The sequence below is a fragment of the Beta vulgaris genome, chromosome 9 (assembly GCF_026745355.1).
Source record: "Beta vulgaris subsp. vulgaris cultivar EL10 chromosome 9, EL10.2, whole genome shotgun sequence".
Lineage (NCBI taxonomy): Eukaryota > Viridiplantae > Streptophyta > Magnoliopsida > Caryophyllales > Amaranthaceae > Beta > Beta vulgaris.
Genome location: NC_079210.1, coordinates 52,418,624 through 52,435,376, shown reverse-complemented (window position 1 = coordinate 52,435,376; position 16,753 = coordinate 52,418,624). Strand labels below are relative to the sequence as shown.

General features: G+C 32.9%; 2 protein-coding genes across 2 annotated transcripts; both read right to left on the bottom strand.

Annotated features, from left to right (window-relative positions):
* Positions 1–1,629: 1,629 nt before the first annotated feature.
* Positions 1,630–4,883, bottom strand: LOC104904702 (zinc transporter 1). The gene is made up of 3 exons (XM_010693060.4): positions 4,237–4,883; positions 3,131–3,280; positions 1,630–2,078 (listed from the first exon to the last, which is right to left on the bottom strand). The coding sequence occupies exons 1-3, from the start codon at positions 4,849–4,851 to the stop codon at positions 1,773–1,775; spliced, it is 1,071 nt and encodes a 356-aa protein (XP_010691362.2). The 5' UTR covers positions 4,852–4,883; the 3' UTR covers positions 1,630–1,772.
* Positions 4,884–8,858: 3,975 nt separating this feature from the next.
* On the bottom strand, positions 8,859–15,707 carry LOC104904701 (zinc transporter 1). Its single transcript, XM_010693059.3, has 3 exons — positions 14,900–15,707; positions 11,016–11,165; positions 8,859–9,555 (listed from the first exon to the last, which is right to left on the bottom strand). The coding sequence occupies exons 1-3, from the start codon at positions 15,524–15,526 to the stop codon at positions 9,250–9,252; spliced, it is 1,083 nt and encodes a 360-aa protein (XP_010691361.2). The 5' UTR covers positions 15,527–15,707; the 3' UTR covers positions 8,859–9,249.
* Positions 15,708–16,753: the final 1,046 nt, after the last annotated feature.

Sequence of the window (16,753 nt, the reverse complement as noted above, 5' to 3'; positions counted from 1 at the left end):
TTGAAATAGTGCATTGGCAAACGTGAAAATATGAAACGGTGCAACTATTTCTAAACGGAGGAAGTATTAAGAAACATATGGGTTTGACCAAATGATTATGATATTGCTAAATTATAAAAGCTTAATTTTTTTAAGGTAAGATGAAGTCTCTTGCAAGAGGGGAGGAGGGGAGAGAATTGGAGATCTCTCCTTATAAGGGGTGACACTCGATCTCGGAATTTTTGGGATCGAAGATGATGCCAATACCACTCGACTATCACCTGATGTTCATATAAAAGTTTAAATAAGACCTATAATATGAGATAAAAAAACTAATATGAACCCGGTGCACACTAATTAGTGTGCACCCGATCCATATCACGTGAGTTTAGGATAGTTATTGTTACACTTTTTAGTTTTTGGTGTCTTCAGTTTTTATCTTTCCTCAGATTTTCTTTCTCCTCATATTTGTTCAGATATTCTCTCGCTTGATTTTCTCTCTCCTCATGACTTTTTCCCACTACTTCGTTTGTGGTAACTTCTGCATTTTTTCTCTCAATTAAAACTTCTTTGCCCTAAGTTTTTCATTTTCTCTCTTCAAGTTCAGTTTTGTGTAATCTTCTCTGCCATTACTTCTTCATTTTGAGTTCTGGTTAATATTCTCGGTTGAATTTTCAATTTAGCAATGGGAAAGAAGACGATCGGTAACCGAAATGTTCCAAAACGTAGAGGTTTACGTTCATCTCTTGGTAATCGTCCAAAGGATCCGGAGGTTACTGAAACTTCTCATACTGATGGTAATTACGTTTTTGATTTTTGTTTTTACTATAATTTCTTATAATTTCTGGAGTTTTGATGTTTTTTTAGTTCAATACGTCTTTTATTTTTAGTTTGAATTACTCTTCGTTCATTCTTTGTGCGTTTTTTATTGTTTGCGTGATAAATTTATGTTGATTTTTGTTCGATTTTTGGAGTTCTGCTTTTTTTTAGGTTTATTTTTAAATTAATATTTTGTAATTTGTGTGATTGCTGTGATGATATAGTATATTTTAACCTACACTATCGTGTATGTTAAAATGATATATTGTGTTTTTGGATAGTGTATATTGATATGATATAGTGTGTTTTGACATTATATTGTATTTTCAGATGATATAGTGTATGTTAAAATGATATTATAGTGTATATTGATATGATATAGTGTATATTAAAATGATATAGTGTGTGTTAAAATAATATAGTGTGTGTTAAAATGATATAGTGTATGTTAAAATGAGGCCCTATCAATTGTTATTACACTGAAGAAATCCATTATAGACAGTAATACAATTCGATCCGCTTCGATCCGCTCTTCATAGACAAACTTGGGATTTGCGAGCCCAGGTAAGATTAGTTCAGGATCATGGGCTTTTTTTATCATATAAGAAAGATAGATTGTAGCAAATAATAATCCTTGCTAAAAGGGTTTATATAGGAGGAAATTGCGTGTAACAGTTAATCAGGGAGAGATAACTAATAAGTTGATAATGTTGATTTTAAAAGTTATGATATTATTATTTTATAGGGTTGGTGTCGCCTTTACAAGATAGGGATCTTACATTTTTCTCACCCATTATGGTACGATTGAGATTAAGTATTAGACAACGAAAGTTCAAAAGGTGATCTAAAGTATATTACTATATAAACACTTACTTACAAATGTAAAATGAAAAAGAATAGAAAATGGAAGAATAAAACAAACTAATCTATAACTATAACCACAGCACGAAAGTGCTTACTCAAGACCAAAAAAATCAAGCCCATATAGCCAAAACAGCCATACAACCAGCACCAAGTAACAAGGTAATATTAGCCCCAAAGAAAAGCTTAGTGTTGGTTTGCACCTTAGGGCTCATAAAATCTTGAGCTAAAAGATCAACAAGTGCCATGTAAATCAAGATCCCTCCAGCGATTGCATTTAACAGCCCTTGAACGATTAATGCAGTTGGGCTACTGTCATCGTAGCTGTTGCTTATTCCGATGCCGACGGCGACTCCCACCGGTGTAGTAAGGGAGAAGAACAATGCCATGCACAACGTAGATGCTGACTTGAAAGCTGCCTGCATAAAATTAGTGACCAAGGATACGTAGGAGGTAAACATCACAATATCAATTCAAATTATCCACATAAAAAGATGTTTTAAGTTAAGATCCATGTAATATAAAAAATATTATGAAGTATATAATATATAATATATAATATATAATATATAATATATAATATATAATATATAATATATAATATATAATATATATAATATATATAATATATATAATATAATATATAATAGGTAATATATAATATATAATAGGTAATATATAATATATATAATGAAAGGTTTGGTCCCAATCAAGATGAGATTTTATATATGATTCAAAAGAGTTAAAAAATTTGACTTACACGGTTCCAATTAGACCTGAGTATGGACCAGACCTGTTTACGGGCTCGGCCCGCGGGTTTAGAAAAATGACAGGCCAAGCTCGCAAGTAGCGGATCAGGCTTGGAATTTCCAGATTTTGTCCGCGGCTGGGCTCGTGCCTCTTGCGGGCCTGACCCGTGTTTTATGTTGTTTTTTTGGATTTTTGGCAATTTTAGGCTAAAAAACAAAGGAAAGGATCGTTTGGCCCGCAAGCCGGCCCAAGGGCCATTTAAGTGGACTTGTGCCGGTGCGGGCCTGAAATAAAATCACTTGACCGTGACAGGCACGTAGCGGACAACGGGCCGGCCTAGCTCGCGTGTTGGCCCGATCCATGACCACCTCTAATTCCAACCGTTCAATTTTGACCATTAATATATATCTAAATACTAATCAAACAAAATTATAAAAATATTAATATTAGAAATATACATTAAAATAAATACAATAATATTTTACATACAAATTAGTTTATTATACGGTCAAATTAATGGGTGAATATTGTCAAAGTCAAATTATTGCCATTTGTATTAAAGAACGAAAAAGTACTATATGCCCATAACTCCAATGTGTGGGTGAGATGAAAAGATTGACTTTATTTCATTCTTGAAAATAGATAGGCTAGTAAAACAACTGTAATGTGAAAAGGATTCTTGAAAAAGTACTATATTAGTAGAGTGATAGTTGAAGCATACCTGTACGATGCATCCACCAAGACCAACACCCTCAAAAAATTGATGGAAACACAAAGCTACCATTAAAGGTTTGATAGTATCAAGGCTTTGAGAAGTTCCTAATGATAGTCCTATTATCACCGAATGAACCAGGATACCCATCTCCAACACCTATAAAGTAAAAATACAATATTTATTCAAAAACAGATATATCTAGAAGTGTTTATTTCGAGATAATATATACAAACAGATATATCTAGAAGTGTTTATTTTGAGATAATATATACTGATGACTGATGAGTACAATTTAGCACTAATTTTATGTCAAGCTTTGAAAGTCTTGGCCTTCAATATTTTGTTATACTCCATCCGTTTTTTATTAGAGTCTCATTTTTTTATTTATATTTGTCTCAAATAGATTTACCATTTCCTTATTGATCATATGTATCGACCAATTAAAAAAGTGTACACATAGTCCAAAAGAAGATCTTATAAATATGACCCCTCAAAAAAAAAAAAAAATCTTATAAATATGAGAAGATATTGTGCGAATAATAAAGGTTATGAAAAAAAGTACTACACTTATTTATTCTTAAAAAAGAAAAACTAGAGGATATTAATCTCCTAGACTCTACTGCCAAATTTTCCTTACCTTTTTGAAAACTACCGGATACCCAACAAATTTTACTAAATACCTACATCAAACATCTAGCAGTGAAGATAGAAAAAATAGAAAATCAGATTAAAAAACTATACTTTATTTACATTAAATAATCCGATGATGAAAATTAAATCTCAATCTCAACCATATTGCATGTGCAACCGAATAAAAACCTATAGGTTTCCGTCTAATTCTCTAACTACTCCACCTATTTCAATTTTCAATCGTTACATAAATAATTCCTTGTTTTTGTTTCCTATTAACTACTCCCTCCGTCTATTATTATATGTTGCCGTCTAGTACATTTTAACCTAGTGATTAAGATTGATGTGCGATGAATAATAGGTCAGGTTTGAATCCTTCCTTTTTCTTCTAAGTATTTTGTACTGTTTATACTGCTTTCGTGACTCATATGAATAAAAAAAAAAACAAAAACCAGCAAAACAAACGTAGAAAATTTAGTTACCTGTGATGTAATTTTATATCTGATTAAATCCAACTCTTTTAACCCTTCAGGAGTAGCACCAGGACCAGGACCATGAGCATGACCATGAGTACCGTGCGAGTGAAGATGAACATGTCCAGCATGCTCCGCACTCCTCTCCTCATCTACACTAGCCGATGAAGCAGGCTTTGCGTAATGAGCTCGTCGATAATAGCCAGTAGCAAAAGCATCAATCATCAAACTTCCTAGAGCTCCAACCATGGCGAAGAGCCCAGTGAAGGGAAAACTCCCCCAAGGGTCTTTAAGGCAAGGATTTGTAAGATCTTCGAACGCATCCGGTAGTATATGAATAAATCCAGTCGATAAAATTACTCCTGCGGCGAAAGATTTTACGAGGAAAAACAAATTGCTCTCCGGATGGAGAGCAGGGATGTTTTTTCCTAGTATAGGTAGAAAAACTCCTAGGGACCCTGCCGCCAGAATGGCGGCAATGGCCCCTAGTTTATATTTTAGGGTGGCACTTTTGGGATCAGTCGCTAGTAATCCTTCAGAATCACACGTACAATCACTTGCCACCAAAGTGACATAGAAAATAAGGACTAGAGAAAACAAAAGAATGCTCTTTTTTACCAACATGGTTTTTTTTTTTTGTTTGTGAAGGAAAAAATGATGATTATATATAGGACCTTTTGGTAAGTGTTTCTTTTAAGGAAGTTTGTATTTGGTAAAACTCTAGATATATATTTATAAGATAAACTTTTTTGAGTGTTGATCTAAGTTTTTTCTATCTTCTAATTGGTGCAATGATTCTTTCCAACTTTCTTATAGTGCTCTTTCTTCCTATCGTTTTTATGTAAATTTAAGATGGTGACAGTAGTAAACTCATCTCATTTTCCACGTAATGGGCTGAGAATGGCATGTATAACTGTGGAAAACTAGAAATAAGGAAGAGTAATGTAATTTAAGAACATGTTCACATAATGTCGTCATTTCATCGTGACTTTGATATGTATAACGTAGAATTCAGTTGTTTTCTGCACCAGTCAACTTATAATGTTGATATAATGTGGTAAGGGAAGACGTAATTGGTTTTTTTTATCCCTTTTATTAATTAAGATTAGAGAAAAAAATCCATATCTTTTCCTTTTGTGGGGGTAAAAAGTTTCATATCTTGTATTCTCATAAAAGAATCTCATCACATCGATTTCTATCTATTTTAGAAAATCATAGACTAATTTTGACTAATTATTTTGATTTTTTGTAAGTGAAAATATAGTCATGTGTAGTGTTGGTAGATTCGTCTCAATACGTAGATCCATAGTTACAAATTTTTTAAATTTTTATTATAAAAAAATGAAAGATATTAAAAGTTAAAAACTATCTTGAAAACTGTTCAAAAACTATGTACCAACTAAAAAACGGATGGAGTATTATTTAGCAAAAGCTATGGTCTTAGTATTGAGTGCTTTTTTACCCTTCTATTTTTATTGTATGGTATTCTTTAATTGTGGTTTAGTTACTCCAAATGTGGTCCAACCAAGTTAGAGGTCGGTTTTAGGAAAGTCTTGACTAATTTTAGGTCCGAATACTTATAATTTTTATTATTAATATTTAATATACTTTAAAAATATATCGATAAAAAGCTATGGTCTTAGTATTGAGTGCTTTTTTACCCTTCTATTTTTATTGTATGGTATTCTTTAATTGTGGTTTAGTTACTCCAAATGTGGTCCAACCAAGTTAGAGGTCGGTTTTAGGAAAGTCTTGACTAATTTTAGGTCCGAATACATAATTTTTATTATTAATATTTAATATACTTTAAAAATATATCGATAAAAAGCTATGGTCTTAGTATTGAGTGCTTTTTTACCCTTCTATTTTTATTGTATGGTATTCTTTAATTGTGGTTTAGTTACTCCAAATGTGGTCCAACCAAGTTAGAGGTCGGTTTTAGGAAAGTCTTGACTAATTTTAGGCCCGAGTTATGCTCCGAGTACTTATAATTTTTATTATTAATATATAATTAATATACTTTAAAAATATATCGATAAATATCATTTGGTTTAGTGATTAAACTTTAGTATATAAATTCGAAGTCATATATGGGTTCGAATCCTATATAATGCATTTCTACTTTTTTTTTTTTTTGTACATGGGAGGAAAAAGAGAGGTAATATAGAAATAAGAGGGAAATGTGACATTTCTTCTTTTACAAAGAAATTAAATTTTACGGTTATCTACCCTTGGAAAAATTATATTCTCTCATGTGAAAAAAGCATATCCGTTATCTTTTAATGAACAAAATAATGGTAAAACACTTATAAAAAATATTTAACTCCCAATCAAATACTCTCTTAATTGCTTTTTTTTCTTTTTCTTTCTATATTCCGCGTTTTCTAGCTTTTCCTCCCCTTCTTTTACTAAAACAATATCAAACAAACTGTAAGATTTCCCAACAAGCAATCAATGATTATTAGGCATTGGACCCAAAATTGTTTTTTGTATTGTTCTGTTTAGGCTCCGTTTGGTAGGGCGTAAAATATTTTCAGTGTAAAATAATTTTCATGGAAAACAATTTACAATGGAAAACACAATTCCAAAATTAGTTTTCCGTTGTTTGGTTCGATGTAAAAAAAATGATGAAATGAAAGGAAAATGAAAGAGAAAGTAAGGAGGTAGTGAGAGGAGTGTACAAGAGAGAGAAGGGAAATAGTTTTCCCTTCATTTTGAAAGGAAAATGGTTTTCCATCTTTGGAAGAGAAATTTTACCCCAAGGGAAAATGGTTTTACACTCTTTTGCCAACCAAACAATGTAAAACTGAAAATAGAGGAAAACAGTTTTCCAGGAAAACGTTTTACGCCCTACCAAACGGAGCCTTAGTGTGAAGCCTTGGACGATACAACCTCTACGTTGAAATATGACCAAGAACCAACAACTATTCTACTGTAATGTTAAAGATTGTAGTACTGTGTGTCTATGTCATTTGCGTAAACTAACTATTTCCCTTGCATCTCCATTCATAACTTACACCTATAAGTGGTTATAAATTGACTTTTAAAGCGAAAACTTGCATAAACTAATAATTAGAAAATATATATTACAAAAAATTCACATGAATAATCTCAACTTTCACTCGTCTTCTCAAAATAATCCCAACTTTAGATTATTCAAAAATAATCTCAACTTTTGAGAGGACCTTATCAAAATAAGCCAAAATTATCTTTTTCCTTACTCGCACTAATCCATTAGAGGTCTATAATACGTTGAAAATTAATAGTTTGGATTATTTTGAAAATGTACACCCTAAAGTTGGGATTATTCTAAAATAATTCAAAAATGAAATTCTTTTAAAAAGACTGATAAAAGTTTGAATTATTCAGGTTAATTTGTCCTATACATTAAGAAATATATTGGTTTGACCAAATGATTATGATATTGCTAAATTGTAAAAAAAGAAGTATTACCTTCACAAAATACGTATATTGATATTACGAGTATTTTGTAACTGGTAAGGAGGTGCCTAACTAATATTTGTGGGTCAAATACAAGGAGAGTAAGGGAACGGGTAAGGACTAAGGCCGATATCCCCACCTCCCAAAAAACACTCACTAGATAACATTTAAAGTTTTTTTTTTCTTGGTAGAATAAATAAAAGTTTTGTCAAATAAGTCAAGTTTGTATATCTGTGAAAAAGTCAATTGAGTAGTGGATCTTCTATAATAAAAAAAGTCATTATAATTATACTACCTCGGTTGATATGGATGTCAATACTGATATTGAGCTATAAAAATTTGTCTTACTTGATTCGTTAGGGTTGTTTCTTGAGAGAAGAGTGTCTTAACAAGTTAACATTACTCATGTACCAAAAAAAAATCCGTGGAAAAGCTAGCTCACATGGGAAAATCTCGCAGTAGAAAAATGTCATTACTGTTTTGGAAAAACTTTAAATTTGTATTTTGTAAACTCGTATCCTTTTTAGTAGCCTTGAAAATTTTAATAAGAAATGCAATTATAAATCTTATTAGATATAGTAAGCTGAAAAATGACATATAAAAGCTTAAATTTTTTTTAAGGTAAGATGAAGTTCCTTGTAAGGAGGGGGGTTTTGAATTGAGGATCTCTCATTATAAAGGGTGAGACTCGATCCCAGAATTTTTGGGATCGGAGATGATGCTAACACTACTAGGCTATCACTTGCTACTCTTATAAAAGCGTAAATAAGACCTATAATATGAGATAGAGGGCGTATGCCGTATAATAGAGTATCTATTAAGAAATTTACTAAGGTTATAGTTAGGTGGGATGTATCTTGGGAGTAGTGGTGTCATTTGAATCCAGTAAATATTGGGAATTTTGAAAATCCTTGTATTTTTTTAAGGAAAAACACGAGAAATCGTTGAATTGTATTAAATCAAAGTCCACCAAAGGTGTAATACTTTGGGGAAACGGTCCATACAAATACTTTCAAAATTAAAATTAACGTCTCACCTTGCCACTAGGTGAGCAATGGTATTTTCCGCCCTCCTAACGTCATACAATAAAAAAAACATAGAAACCTTCACTTAACAACGTTACATTTGAAAGCAATGAGAAAATAGGAGCATATCCCTTGAGGCCTTGACCTTGCTATGGAGTACTAGAGCCGAAGTAATAGTGAGTGCATCACCCTCCAACCATACTTTTCTGAACCCCAACCTTCTTAAATGAAACAAGTATATAATAAATTATTGTACGATAGAAGGCAACCTTTTGCTTTAAAAGGATCACTTCTTTCACTTATATAGAAGTGATAAAGTTAAACGTCAAACGGGAAAACACTTTTATATATTCTAAACAAGTAATTTTCACTTTTATAGAAGTGATTCACTTCATGTAAAATGCTACCCTTTGTTTAAAGGTGCACACAAATAATAATAATAATCAATTGTATATAGAAATAATACTTACAAACATATATTTCATCACCCTAAACAAAAAAAAATCAACACAAAATCACATCACAATAAAAGCTTAAAACTCAAAGCTAAGAAAAATCAAGCCCACATAGCTAAGACAGCCATGAAACCAACACCAAGACACAAGGTAATATTGGCTCCAAAGAAAATCCTGCCATTTTTCTGCAACTTAGCGTTCATAAAATCTTGAGCAAGAAGATCAACAAGTGCCATGTAAATCAAGATTCCTGCTGCAAATGAATCCATTACTCCTCGAACAATTAGGCCAGTTGGACTAGTACCATCATAAGTATTAGCTATTGCAATACCAATTGCGATTCCCACAGGAGTAGTGATGGAAAAAAACAGTGCCATAAATAATGTTGATACTGACTTGAAAGCTGCCTGCATTATTAATTACCAAAAGTAGTACATGAAGATCATCAAAATGATACAAGTTATATTTCACATTTTCTAGCTTATTATACCACTTCTGTTAGGTAATGGGGGATAATAGTATTAAGAGACAATGTAGTAGTTAGGGGTGTAAGTGGATTGGACTTTGCCAAATCCAAAATCTAGTTTAAAGTTTTTTGGACTCCAGAAATTGAGTCCAAAGTTCGATCTAAATATTTTTTAGTCCAGTTCGATGATTTTTTCTTGAGTCGGAATCCAGTCCAATTAAGTCCGATTGTTGTATTATTTTTTTTCTTCGATTTAGATTCAATGATTCACAACTTTTTCTCATAATTGAATTTGAAAAATTGAGCTCATTATATCCGTTCCATAAAATAAGTCATAACATCTTTAATATTATATATATATATACATTATATATATAAATACTAAATATATTTACATCACATATATAAATATATAATATATATTATATATATTATATATATTATATATATATTATATATATATTATATATAGATAAATATTTTTGGACTGGATTAGACTTATTAGACTCCAAAAGGATGAGTCCAAATCCAATCCGAAAATATTTGGACTCGGAAATTTGAGTCTGAGTCCAGTCCAACAAGTTTGGACGGGCTTGGATTGGACTTTAGATTTTTTGCAGTCCGCTTACACCCCTAGTAGTAGTTGATTCGCTAAAAAAGAGAAAAACTCGTAGATTACAACAATATACGAGTATACCCCTTTTTATTATATGTTTGTTTGGTGACATTCAGGGTAAATCCAGACTTGGTTAAAAAGGAGGGCTAAGTATATTTCCCCTTTTTTTATTATTACATCGTGAGGGGGGCATCTACTAAAATTCCTAATTTTCTTTTATTTCGATCTCTTATTCAATAGGTACAGTTGGACTTAGTAGGGGTCATGACTCTATTAGACCCCTTAATAGCCTCGCCTTTGGTGACATCATATATCTGACTTTAAATTCTTCACATGGTTGTTCATGGTAATAGTAACCAAAACGTAATGAAACATTGTGATTTTTAGTATTTGTTTCGCTGTCATAAAACGAAATGGAAAATGGAATTATTTGGAGTTGTTTCGTCGACAAATATACAAGAATTTATGCTTTCAACAAAAGCGTGAAATTTGCTAATAAGTAATATCCTATAAGCTCCAAGTCCCTAACTATTTGCTAATAAGTAATATCCAAGTCACTAGGTTTGATTCTGTGGAGTTGTTTGACACTATGATTTAATTTAATACATCCTTTATTTCACCAAAAAAAAATCCTATATACGAGAAATTTTTCTTTCCATGATCAAGATCAAGCTAAGTATCAACCAAACAAATATTTGCAAATGCTAATTAATTAGGAAAATGTAATTATAAGAAAAATATAACTTTCTATAATAACCAAACCACCACAATTTATTGAAACATACCTGTACAAGGCATCCACCAAGACCAACACCCTCAAAGAATTGATGAAAACACAAAGCTATCATGAGTGGCTTTATAACATCAAGGCTCTCAGCAGTACCAACTGTTATTCCTATAATTACTGAATGAACTGCAATACCCATCTCCAGTACCTGAATTTTTTTATCAACAACACTAACTTCATATCACAAAACACTATCCAACAAAGTAATTAATTTAAAATCATTTAATAATGATATTAATATTAAATAAAATCACCTCCCTTTTTATGGATGCAATATTTCCCAACTTTTTAAGAATAAGATGCCCTATCGGACCAAAACCTGACTCAAGTTAACCCGAACCAACTTTGCACGTAAGGTCCCTTGTGAGTAGGGAGAAATCCCCCACCCCCAAAGTGCATATAGTAAGGTTTATATATTCCTACACCCTCAAGGTTGTGAGATACTCCCTCCGTTTCATATTAATCTACACACTTACACTTTTCACGCATGCCAATGCAAAACTTTAAGGACATACATCTTTAGTTTTGTATTTGTAAAAATTATAAAAAGTACATATTAATAAAATACATGTTATGACGAATCTAACAAGATCTCACATGACTATATTCTCATCCACGTATATATCACAAATGATGGTCAAAGTGAAATATGTGAATAGTGTAAAATGTCAAAGTGTGTAGATTAAAATGAGACGGAGAGAGTAGCCTAGCTAACCTCTAAAGATTCTGTCTTCATTATATTTACGTTAGTCGTTCTTTTCGGAAAGCGTTATAAGAGAGCATTGGAGAATGCATTTATGAAATTAAGTCAGAAGTCAATACTACAAACACAAACAAAATTCAGTTCGTGACCTAACAAGTGGTCGTGATTGATGATCGAGATCGTTGGTCAAGAGTTATCTCAATTTAACCAAAATTCTTTAAGTTCTGAAAATATAATATCATTTTGAAAAAATAATACTACTCCAATCTATTTGTTGAAAGAACTATACCATCTTATTTAGGGTTCGTCTAAGTTCGAATCCAAAATTATAACTAGAACACATCAATGCGATACTATTTATTGAAAGAACTTCACCCTCGTATTAAGGGCTCGACAAGCTCAAATCTAAAAAGATAAAAATTTATTAGTATATTGACATTATATATATAGGGGGGTTGGATCCGCTTAAAACTGGAAACTGAAAATCGACATTTTTGCTCATTTTGCAGATTTTTGCTCAATTTATATAGGTTTTTTTTTGCTCATTTTAGCGAACTTTCAGTTAATTTACGAAATTTTTGTTCATTTTACAAACTTGTGTTCATTTTAGTTCAGTTCAGTTACAATCAGTTCAATCAATTCACTTCAATTCAGTTATTTTATATCGAAAAGAACAGACTAAAAAAACGGATGTAGTATGAGACTATGAATATCATTTTCATCACAAATATATCACTTGAACATTTTTTATAGTATATCATTGAGAATAGCCGGCAAATTCCACATCGAGACTGTTTCGGCTGGTTGAATTAAAAGAAGCATGAGATGTTTGCATAATGTCGTCAGTTTATTCAATAAACAAGCTGATTACACTGAATACTAAGTAGATTTGTGTTGTCTTTTGCACAAGTCAACAAAAGTATGTCGACATATCACATATGTTCGAATGTAACAGCGATTTTCTTTATTGCAGGCTGGAAGGGGGGATAGCAGTAATGTGGGCATGACATACAGATTTTTAACGAATAAGAAAGAAAAAGAAATGAAAAAAAGAAATATTTTTCGCCATCTCCTTAGTCCTTAGTCCTTACTCCTTAGCGACTTAATATCGTATAATAATATTAAAATTTTTGCTTCTACCAAAATTTGTATTTTGGTCTCTCGTCTTTATTATATAAGGGAAGGGAGGAGCAATGGTGTCCTCTTTTGAAATGCTTATTTTGCCCCCCTTCCCATTCTAAATTACAAATTCACTTACAAATCAAAGGGAGCTTCAAACAAAAATACCAAAAATATAATTATAACAATCACTCACAAGTCAACTAAAATCATAAAATTGCATAATTTACGTTATGCAAATCACTAAAATGAGGAAACTTTACAAAAACTTAAAAATTCACTTACAAACTAAAAGTTGACTATTTGACCAGACATATTGTTGCGGTTCTTGACAAAAACCGCATCAATATATTAAAATAATATTTTAATCTATTGTTGCGATTCCTACAAAAAACCGCAGCAACAGACTTTAAATCAGAGTTTGATAAAACGCGTCCGCCAAAGTGGCAGTTAGAGTTCCTTCTACTCATCTCACCCCCTCAGCCGTTTTTGCAAATCCTCTCCCTCCTCTCATCCTCTCACATCTCACCTCGTTGTCCGCTGTTCAAACCCTCACCTCTCATCTCGTCATTCGCTTTCTTCACCTCTCACCAACGTAGTCTCCTTCAATTCCTCTCATCACGTCGTCTTCTTTCCAACTTATTTTCGTCGTTCGCGGTCGTCGTTTGTCATTCGCGGCCGTCGTTCGTCGTTTGCGGTTGTCGGTCGTCGGTCGCGATTTCACCAACATCGGCGTTCACACCTCTCCCGCGACTCGTCGTTCAAGATCTGTTTCAAAATTACTTTGGTTTCAAGATCTGTTTCAAGATTACTTTGGTTTCAAGATCTTTTTTGTTGTTTTCACTTGTTTCTTTATTTTTTTTTTTCTTATTAATTTTGTACTTCTGTTTTGTTTTTTTTTTTTTTTTCACTGGGGTCGCGGGCATCAAATCTCGAGAGTGAACATGATTATTATTTTCACTCGATTAAAGACCTACACCTGCCTGAAATTTTCACTCGAATTAATGACAAATGCACTCGAATTAATGAATTTTGCACTCGAATTAATGAATTTTCACTCGAATTAATGACAAATGCACAAAAAAAATTATTTTTTGACCTACACCTGTACCTATTGCTGAGGTTTCTATTAAAAATCGCAACAATATGCTTATTATTTTTTATAAAGTAGAGTATATTGCTGCAGTTTTTCTGTAAAAATCACAGCAATATACTGAATTATTCTAATATAAAATGAATATATTGTTGTGGCTTTATTGCCGTGGTTAAAAACTATAGCAATATATTAATTACCTATACTGTTACGCCCTTAATTGATGCGCGGCCAAAACTGCCGCAATAGGCCACTTAATAATCGCGGCAATAAGCATTTATTTTACTAGTGTAATGACATTCTTTAATTCATTTAGTGACTAGTTTAATCCATTTAGTGACTAGTTTAATACGTTCGGTAAAACTACCAAGTTATTTTTTTGAATTTATCTGTTGTAGTTCGATAATCAAGAAAAAAAGGGAGGAGAATAGAAGGGATGAATAGTATAGTGTCAGATGAGAGTGAAACAGAATGGGCTTGTTTGAAAAATTCAGTCTTGGGTTCGTCTAATTTTATGTTAAAATTAGACCGCCTATTCTAATTACATTATTTAATACTTAACATGTGAACCTATAGATCATGAAGAAACAGAGGGAGTAAATATTTATGCAGTTTTGAGGTATACTATTAAAAGAGTCAAATTATACTTGTTACATATGCATGCATGGGGGGTTAAAATAAGGTTTGAGAAATCTGTAACAATTAGATGTATCTAACACAAGTTTCATGTAAAAAATATTATTTGTGTATATAACAAATATTAATTGTGTATGTAAAAATATTGTTTGTGTTTGGTATAACAAATAAGGAGAAAACAACACAAACAATATTTTTACACACATAAACAATGGAATATTTGTTAATACACAAACAATATTTGTTACATGAAAAGTTGTATCTAACACATCGATCTACCTGTTAGATATTTATCATTCCTGGGTTAAAATAGCTCAAAATATTATAATACCTGTGAAGTAACCCTATATCTGATAAGGTCCACCTTGTCTAGACCCTCAGGAACGTGGCTACCAGAACCATGAACATGGTGGTGAACATCCTTGGCCTCGTCGTCACCCTTACGAAAGTGGCGAGTTGCAAGAGAGTCCATCAACAAAGTTACAAGAGCTCCAAGCATAGCAAATAAGCCAGTGAAGGGAAAACTTCCAATAGTAGAATCTTCACCAAGACATGGGTTGGTTAAATTTTCAAAGGCCTCAGGTAAAATATGAATGAATGCAGTACATAAAATAACCCCCGCGGCAAACGCCTTAACAAGGAAGAACGCGCCGCGCTCGGGGCGGAGCGCGGCGACGTTCTTCCCTAGTATAGGGAGGAAAACTCCCGCTCCACCAGCGCCTAAGATAGCAAAAATTGCTCCAACTTTGTATTTTAATACGCGCTTATCAATGACTTCTTCTTCTTCTTCTTCATGTGCATGCCCCTCATGTTCATCTTTCTCTTCTCTTATGCATTTGCACTCCTTCGTCTCTTTGCCGTGGCTATGGCCACCACCGGCCGCGGCGAAGTCGAAGGTGGTGGAGAAGAGGAGGAGTGACACAATTATGATGGTTATATGTGATGGTTTTGCCACCATTTTTTTTTTTTTGTGTAGGAGAAGATTATTTTGTCAACTTTTTTTTTTTGCTAGTTCTTTGAGAGGAAGGAGATATTGATTGGTGTCCTAATCCTAATTTTTTTTATATGGGTTTTGAAGAGACATAACTTAGATCATGATAAACTGTTATTGTTTAATACATAGGATAATAATTATTGTGTTATTATGTGTTCAAACTTGTTAATGTTTGAGTTTCGGCCATGAATGACGACATTCAATGAAATGAAGATGTACAATACTGGGTACGATGTGTATATAATTGCATATATATCTATTTAGAGAAATATTAATTAATTAATCTCTTGTTTGCCTGCTAATTGTTGAAGATTTAGAGTATAAGTTAGTTTATTTCATGATATGTTGTTTCAAGTTACTTGGCTATGGTGGTGTTGCTTGAAACAATATATGTTGTATACTATGCTTTGTTATGTAATACGATGTTGTTACTTGGTTTGCTTGCAAGCTTTGGAAGTCAAGCATGTCGTAGCAAGTTCGCACAAGCAAGTAGCATGGCATGTAGCCTCGCACGTAGCCTCGCACGTCGCAGTCTATTACTCGCACAAGCAGGTACTGGACTGGAGAGATTGACTGGTCGCGACTCGCGACCTACGTCGCACTTCGCGAGGCTGGGCGTTTGCACGCAGAAGAAGACAGAAGGTGGTCGCGACTCGCGACCTGGGTCGCACCTCGCGACGGTGCCCAGTCGCGACTCGTGACGCTGTTCGCGGCTCGCGAATGTCTACTGCGGTTTTGCGGTTTTGCGTGGCTTTGAGTATAATGACGGTTTGTCATTGAATAGTTTCGGTTTTTCAGAAACTATTGAGCAATAGTATAAATATGAATCTCTCATATGATGAAGGATATAGAAAGAAGATATTTCTCTCAAAAAGCATTTTTCTCTCAAGTATTTTTATACATTTGATCATCAAACAAAATTACAAAAAACTTATTCTCATTTTGACAAGATTCATACGAGCGTGACTCTTGTTGTTCTTCTTTGTATCTCGAAATTGAATTCCGTGCAACCCGTGCTTCGTATAGGGTCGGAATATCACTTTTGGGAAAGTGTCTACACACGCCTAGAAGATTTATCATTTCATAGTATTCATCTTCTTCACCCTTTATATAGTTCTAACAATCCAAAAGTGATATTTCTTGAAGATGGCTACGGTACGTGAAATGACTGCGAATTTTCAGAAACTTGAA

Coding starts and splice junctions, on each gene's coding strand:
- LOC104904701 (XM_010693059.3), bottom strand. CDS start 15,526: ATGGTGGCAAAACCATCACATATAACCATCATAATTGTGTCACTCCTC. Junction 11,166..14,899: donor GATATAGGGTTACTTCACAG/GTATTATAATAT, acceptor AAAAAAATTCAG/GTACTGGAGATGGGTATTGC. Junction 9,556..11,015: donor TTGGTGGATGCCTTGTACAG/GTATGTTTCAAT, acceptor TTAATAATGCAG/GCAGCTTTCAAGTCAGTATC.
- LOC104904702 (XM_010693060.4), bottom strand. CDS start 4,851: ATGTTGGTAAAAAAGAGCATTCTTTTGTTTTCTCTAGTCCTTATTTTC. Junction 3,281..4,236: donor GATATAAAATTACATCACAG/GTAACTAAATTT, acceptor TTTACTTTATAG/GTGTTGGAGATGGGTATCCT. Junction 2,079..3,130: donor TTGGTGGATGCATCGTACAG/GTATGCTTCAAC, acceptor AATTTTATGCAG/GCAGCTTTCAAGTCAGCATC.